The 8,250-nt window shown below is 35.2% G+C and overlaps 1 protein-coding gene across 1 annotated transcript in view; it reads right to left on the reverse strand.

The window, feature by feature from the left end:
- Window positions 1–535: 535 nt before the first annotated feature.
- Window positions 536–8,250, reverse strand: part of LOC106876057 (uncharacterized) — a 19,850-nt gene continuing 12,135 nt past the window's right edge. The window contains exons 4-7 of the mRNA XM_014924458.3: window positions 6,696–6,944; window positions 3,877–3,977; window positions 2,716–2,869; window positions 536–675 (exon numbers count right to left, since the gene is read on the reverse strand). Coding sequence (XP_014779944.1) covers window positions 557–675; window positions 2,716–2,869; window positions 3,877–3,977; window positions 6,696–6,944 — 623 coding nt within the window. The 3' untranslated portion in view covers window positions 536–556. The remainder of the gene's footprint in view (window positions 676–2,715; window positions 2,870–3,876; window positions 3,978–6,695; window positions 6,945–8,250) is intronic.

Raw genomic sequence — 8,250 nt, forward strand, 5'->3', positions numbered from 1 at the left:
GTGATGAATCAATTAGAAAAAAATAGCCATCTCCTTATAATATGGCTGTCAGATAAACAAGCAAAACATCCATAAATGTGATCATATCAAAAGAGAGGGCTATTAACCTAGAAATGAACTGTTAAATCAAAATTTCACTTATTGTTATGTTTTCTTCAGGCAAGTGTCTTTCTTTGAAACCAGAGTTCTAAATCCTTCACCAGATCATTCATACTTTTTTATGTGAAAAGAATTGAACATATACTCCTTGCTACTTTATATCTAAAGCCTAAACAAACATTAGAAGCACCATTAGTAATTGTATTGTAATCAATATTTTCATCATGATTGGAGCTGAGTCCATCCTGGGAAAGAATATAAACAGTGTTTCATCATACACAAGTCTACACACAGAGTCCAATGTGTGCTTTCTAAAAGAAAACCCTTGAAATATTCAAAACCAGAGCATGGAAAACGGACATTAAATGATGATGACGATGTTGATCTATATATATGTATATATACACACACATATGTAAGAAATTCACAATGCGTATTAGATTCTTCCTGCTACTTTTTAATTCTTGAACAAGTTGTCAGCAATTATGATCCCCAGGAGAAGGCTTTTGCATGATCTGAATATGTAAAATCCTGATGGAGTATCATTACCAGCTATTGGTTTTGGTGTAGCATCACCTGCAAAGATAATCAGTATAATACATAACTTAGTATTTATTAAAAATTAGTATATTTGTGTAGCTTAAGTGGTTCCAATTAGCCTAACGAGCTTTACTTAGTCTGAAGAGAAGTAGTGTTTATAAAATTTTTATTTCTTCTAGACTCAGGAATAGGGTTAATGGGATGAAGTTATGGATTAATTTGGATCTTTGGATACAATCATGTTGACTCAGTTTAGTGACTGAGTGGAAAATACAGAAATGTGGAGTTTCAGGTTGTTGAATTTATGGGAGAAATGATTGGGCAATGTGTTGAGAATAGTGTTTAGATGTAAAATGAATGGTTTATTTAAGTGTAGCTTTTAGACTACAAGTTAGAATGAACAGGTGCTGTTGTAGTGATATTAGAAGTCCTGTGGTAGAGGCCTGTAAGGAAATGACTAAGGTAGACTAATGAGGTTGAAGGATGTGAAAAAGTATCATGGTAAGGAGCAATGATAGAGTAGAGTCAGTAGGTGGTTTCAAGGTAGAGGTTTGCAGTATGGATTATGGTAGACTACAGTGGGTACATGGTTAATGAGTAGAGGGTAGTGAAAAGCATCATGGTTAGCTATGGTAGACTACACTTGATAGACAGCAAACGAAATAGAGGGATGTAGAAGGTTATGGTACCTATGTGATAGAGGTCTATAGGAAGTGGCTGCTATATACAACTAGTAAACTACCATAATAGAAGAGTGTATATCTAGGATAATATTATCTAATATCACCTTTCATTTTTAAGATGTCAAGATGTGATAGGATGTATTCCTAATAGGCTCAGTAATTACACTGGTGCTTCTTTGCTGGCTCTAAAAGTATATTATAGAGAACTAAATGATATTTAAGCCAGTTAACTTTCTTATTGTAGATGGAGCATAGTAATTACTTCTACTACCATTCAAAGTTTCTATTCACACCTGGTCATGGAAACACATAAATCTGCTCTAGATTCCATGTTTAATTGCCAATGGTACAAATATCACTTCTACTATTTTAATTCCTGTCATATTTAGATATGACAGGAATTAAAATAGTAGAAGTGATACTTGTACTTACTACATACGTTTCAATGACCATGATGTATATAGCTGTCCTATGTGCACAAAAAGATGGCAAACATCTTTTTTCTTATCTCCTAACACCAGATCCAATAAATAACAAAAATATTATCTCAGCTTTTCATGCTTGGAAATGACAAATAATTTTGGAATTGATGTAACTTTAATATATAGAGTTTATCATCACTTAAGTATTTAGAAACTAGTCTTCATAATATTAAGAGAGTAGCAAAGGTGGTGAGCTGGCAGAATCGTTAGCATGCCAGGAAAAATGCTTAGCAGCATTTCGTCTGTCTTTACATATTGAGTTCAAATGCTACTATGGTCAACTTTGCCTTTCATCCTCTCAGGGTTGGCAAAATAAGGACCAGTTGAGTACTGGGCTCGATGTAATTGATTCACCCCTGCCCAAAAATTACTGGCCTCGAGCCAAAATTTGAAACCAATATAAAGAGACTAGTAGATCTTTAATATTTACAGAGTAACAGTGTTCCATGATATTTTGAGAGTAATATATATTTGGTGTTTGAAGAGTAATAAATCCTTAATATTTGAGAATTAACAGCTCATTAATATACCGAGAGTAATAGACCCTTAATTTTTAGAGAGTAACAGATCCTTACAAGTATTTAAATGAGATCTCAGATCATTTTAATATGATGCTATTAAGGAAGATTATCAAAGATTATAGCAGTAGACATAAAAGCACATCATGAGTAGCTGACTTCAGAGATTCTATATCCAACTCTACATAAATGAACATATTTCAAAATGGCATTGATACTAATATCAGGATCATCCAATTTACAATAAATATATTAATTATGAAATAACACACAAAAAATATTTTAAGGAAGTTGGGAATGATACAAAAAGTTTATAGTCAATATATTTAAGCATAGAAAAATTAAAAACAATTTTCAATATAATTTATAAACATTATGCAAATACTCCCTTACATGTAAAGTTAAAAAATTGTTTCTCCTCGAATATATCATCTATAGTGAAAATACATTTCACTTGTCCAGAAACTGAAGGACCAAGATTTAATCTAGCACTGTTGGTGATAGTTTTTTTATCAGAACATTTATTTCTTTGGGTTGCAGCAGGATTCTGAAAGAAAAAAAGAAAAGCAAGAGAGAGAGATGGTTAGAGAGAAAGAGAGAGAAGATAATTAAAAAGCATCAGGAAGTACACTTTTATTTTATCACATTCATTTCTCAATTCATTTCTAATTAAAGTTCTTGACTTATTAACATAATTATTTGATACAATATAATTAGGATACTCTAACAAGTAACCAAAACTAACTATGGTACATGAAAGACCTACATGGATGACTTACTTGATGTTATGAATAAGTTCTTTGCTGATATAGTATAAGAGAAGTTGATAGAACAAGCATTGAACACAGTTCTAAATAAACAACACTTTTATTCCAGAAACCATCTTCTGCAACTAAGTTTCATCACACAAAATTTGTTGACTTTGTCAAAATATATCTTTCATTAACTAAAAGGACTTGGAGATATTCTGAAATTTGAGTTTGACATTTTAGTTTCATTCCATTATACTGAGACACAAATCAAGGAAACACACACAACATCCTTACCATTCCTAAACAACACGCCATTAAGCTTTTGCACATTCTCTATGAATTTTAGGTTATACTGTCTCTTAGAACCTCTCATTGTAGTTTGAACAAATACCAGATAACCAAGACTGCATCACTAAAACTGTTTCCTTTTAAGGATCAAGAAATACTGGAGTAGAAATAAACAATTATAAAACTTATATAAGACTCAAGTCCTAGAGAAATACAGATGGAATTATAGATGTTATTACACCCAAAGACTGCAATCCAATATGATTACAATAGTTAAAAAGGAATCCAGAATCAAAAACAATGATTGTGTAGTAAAGTAGTAGCTAGACAAGTGACCACATAGTCCATAAGTTCAAATCTTACTGAAGTCCTTGTGTTGTGCTCCTGACCAAGGCACATAATTATGCTTGTTCCAAATTGTTTGTCTAATATAAATATTCCACTCCTTACCCCAAAGTTTAGTTGGTTAATGGTAGAAAGATAAACACAGTTAAAAAGAATTCTGTTTACTTACCTTTCCAATGAAACATTGTATTAATGTCACAGGTAAAGAACATTGTGCTGTTACGTTGTATACACATTCTTTTATTACGTTGATCCGAATCTTTGGTTTCACTGTAAAATATGTCACAAATATGATTATATGAGAGTATAGGCAACCATCTCACACTTATAAATTCTTCTTCATAATGTAGTAGAACATTTGTCTTTTGACTTAGAGACCAAAGGCAGTTTTTCTTTGATAAGCTTTGCACCTTCTTCTCAATTCATAAAAAATTACTTCAAAAAGCCGACGTATCCTGTGCATGTATGTGTGTGTGTATGTATGTATGATCATATGTATGTATGTGTGTGTGTGTATGTATGTATGATCATATGTATGTATGTGTGTGGAGGCGCAATGGCCTAGTGGTTAGGGCAGAGGACTCGCCGTCAGAGGATCGCGGTTTCGATTCCCAGACCGGGCGTTGTTAGTGTTTATTGAGCGAAAACACCTAAAGCTCCACATGACTCCGGCAGGGAATGGTGGTGAACACTACTGTACTCTTTCACCACAACTTTCCCTCGCTCTTACTTCCTGTTTCTGTTGTGCCTGTAATTCAAAGCGTCAGCCTTGTCACGCTGAATATCCCCGAGAACTACGTTAAGGGTATACGTGTCTGTGGAGTGCTCAGCCACTTGCACGTTAATTTCACGAGCAGGCTGTTCCGTTGATCGGATCAACTGGAACCCTCGACGTCGTAAGCGACGGAGTGCCAACAACATGTGTGTGTGTGTGTGTGTGTGTATATATACATATATATATATATATATATATATATATATATATATATATATATATATATATATATGTATGTATGTATATATATATGTATGCGTGTGTGTGTGTATATATATATATATATATATATATATATACAGTGGTACCTTGACTTACAAGGCAACGAACGCAAATGTGAAGGCACTTTTGCCGGAATTATAAGCAGCTGAAGGATATATCCCCAAGCAGGTCTTTAACTGTGATGAAACAGGACTTTTTTTGAGAAGAAGATGCCAAGGAAGACTTATATAATGGCAGAGGAGAAGAGGATGCCTGCCACAAACTCATGAAGGATAGGTTAACCTTCATACTGTGCACCATAGTTATCATTCAGAAATCTCAAAGCCTTTAAGTCACATAAAATTCTGAAAGAAAAACTGCAGGTTATATGGAGGGCAAATTCAAGGGCATGAGTCACCAGTAGCAACTTCTCTTGAAAATGGACAGAATTTGGCATCATGGTGTTATCAAGAAGGGTTTAGCCCACAAGAGCATTCATGCTGACATGGTTGCTACATTAGGGGATGATACTCCAACTTTATCAACAGTACAAAAAAGAACAGGGCAACTGAATTTAGGAGGGAAAGGGAGAGTTTTGAAGACAACCCAATGTCTGGAAGCCCTGCAACCGCCACCAGCAAGGAAAACATTGATCATGTTCACTTCATCGTGATGGATGACAGGCAATTGAGTATAAATCAAATAGCCATTGTTATTGCCATATCCTGTGAGAGGGTTCAGAATATTCTGCACTATGAACTTGGTATGATGAATGTTTCTGCTTGGTGGGTGCCACATCTTCTGACACCTGATCAAAAATGCACCATGCTGATTACATCACAGGAAAACCTGACATTGTTCAAGGCCGATCCAGCTGGTTTCCTTTAAAATCTCCCAACCCAGGATGATTGTCAACATTTTGAGCCAGAGACAAAGGGATAAACCATGCAGTGGAAACACTCCCTCCTAGCCTGCACCAAAGAAGGCCAAGGTTGCTTCATCTGCAGGGAAGGTGATGATTTCAGTTACGGGGGATACAAAAGGCATCAAAAGAGCTACACTTGGACGGTTTGGTACCCATTGCAAGGTAAAAATTGATTTTTGTCATTTTTGACAAAAATATTTATGCTTTTTCTTGTAGAGTTTGGAGGTCATTTGTAAAAATGGAATCAAATTTGCTTTCGAATGTTGAATTTCTGTTCTCAAACGAGGATTTCCCGGTAATGAAAGAAAGTAACCAAGTTGGTAACCAGGAAGAAAAGGAAAAAACCTAGTTTCTCTGCTGCTGTTGGTGGTAATTTTTGTGAATTGGAGGTGCCAAAGGAACAACTATTTAAGTTTAGAAACCTCATTAAAAAAAGTGGCAACAAAACTAAACTGTTGCCACCACAGGATATGTTACAGAACTTAACCACCAGAACAGTAGTCAATGGAAAGTATTATGCCAACTTGCTGAGGTAGTTACAAAATGCTATCAAGACCTAACACCCAGGAAAACTGATGAAAGGGTCTTGTTTCATCAAGACAATGCTCCAGCACACAAGTCTTTGGTTTTAATGGCTGCTGTGAGTGTATTTGGCTTTGAACTGGTTGATCAGCTTCCCTGTTCTCCTTTATTTGACTTCATGTGACTAATTATCTGTTCCTCAACATGAAAACCACTTGGCTGGGAGCCAATATTGCAGTGACGATGATGTCATATCTACTATTGATGACTTTTTTACCAATTGGTTAAAAGCTTCTTCACCAATGGGATTCAAGCACTGCAACACTAATGGAAGAAATGTGTGGCCTGCAAGGGGGCTATGCTGAAAAATATCATTTGGTCATGTTCCATGAGAGTATCTTGGTTAGCTTATGAACTTTTCAGCTGGACTTCATATTATGAGGGAAAAAAATCAGTTATACAGAAGAAAACCTTGAAATAGATAAGTTAGAAACTTTGATTTTGCTTTGATATTATAAAATACTTGCTCCATGATTATTATTATCAACAGAAATAATTTCCTTACCCTTTATGTCCAGTTCAAGGAGTGCACCTCTTATATTATCATCCATAAAAGACCACTTTGAAAATTCCCAAGATATATTTTTGATTGTAAGTGTTGAAACATTACCATCCTGAGTAACTATATGATCCCCATTAGCACATGTCCTATCACATTCATATTTATAATTTTTGCTTTGCCAAACAACAGGTCTTTTCATATTTGGAATATCTGAAATACGAAGAGTGATGTTTTCTCCTAGCCAAGCTGTTCCTGAAATAAATAAATCAACATTACCAATTGCTTCTTTATATCATTGTTTTATGGGGTTTTTTTTTTTTATCGACTTTATTATTTTTATCATGGAAATTAAAAATCAAAACGTAATAATAATCACAAAAAATAATGAGAAACAAAACATAATGAGAACAAAATAAAACTTAGAGTGATATGAGCTAATTAGACCTAATTTAATGAGATATCTAATGAAATATAATCCAATAAGATAGTGTGTGCTGAAATATAATTCAACCAGACATATCTTAATTAGACATTATTTAATCAGAAATAACAGAATGTGACCTAAACTATGAGAACAAAATTTGGCATAAACTATTTACACCTACCCTTGTAAAACCAACTTATCACTACAGAAATTACAAAAAGTAGCTATTGTGGACTAGTTAAGCAAAGAGAAGAAGGTTCATCCTTGGATGAAACCAGGTCAAAGCTGCATGGAAGTTGAACACCAATCAGCTGTGTCTTTAATGCCAAAAATAACACAAGTGTAAACACTTGCAATGTCCACATACATTTTCATGGTGGACAGATGGACCAAGATTTAAGTTAGATGACACCATGGGTGTCAGTGAAATGAATCAGACAGGTGAAGGATGACTAAGTATAGGTCACATGGCAATACCCCACTCTAGTAATGATGAGCACTATAACCTCAGAGTCAGCATCATCCTGCACAGGGATGCAGTCCAAGCTGGAGTTGGTTGGAGCCTGCTAAGTGTATGCAACATCACTACACAATTCTAGGTTAACCAAAGTGTTGGGCCACTGCCTTGAAGGGTTTTAGTTGAACAAATCAACCCTATACCTTTTTCTTAAAACTTGGTACTTATTATATAACCACTAGGCTATGGGGCCGAAATGGAAGCAAACTTGTTTCCTGGATGACCTCAGGTCACTAGAAATTAATGTATGTGTGGTGACTGAGTCCAAGCTGAATGGGCCACAGGTGTTCTCGCCTCTTCTAAATGGCTATGAGAAATTTATTTCTCCTAGTCAATGGGGAGGCAGGGTGTGGGGGTCTTGTTCAGAAAAACTTGAACGTACAGGTAAGTACAGTCTTTCTGGACCCAGAAAGTAGGCTGGTCATCCTAGATGTGACACACACAAGTAAGCAGTCCTCCAGGTTGGTAGCTGTTTACGCTCCTAGTGAGTGTAGACAAGTGGGTTTTTTGCGAGACCTGGAGAGCTTTCTGGTGATGTCAAAAACTCTAGTTTTAGCAGGAGACTTTAACACTATTCTTGACACACAAGTGGATAGTGTTGGCTCGATTGATAGAAG

Source organism: Octopus bimaculoides, chromosome 5 (assembly GCF_046866305.1).
Source record: "Octopus bimaculoides isolate indiv1 chromosome 5, ASM4686630v1, whole genome shotgun sequence".
NCBI lineage: Eukaryota > Metazoa > Mollusca > Cephalopoda > Octopoda > Octopodidae > Octopus > Octopus bimaculoides.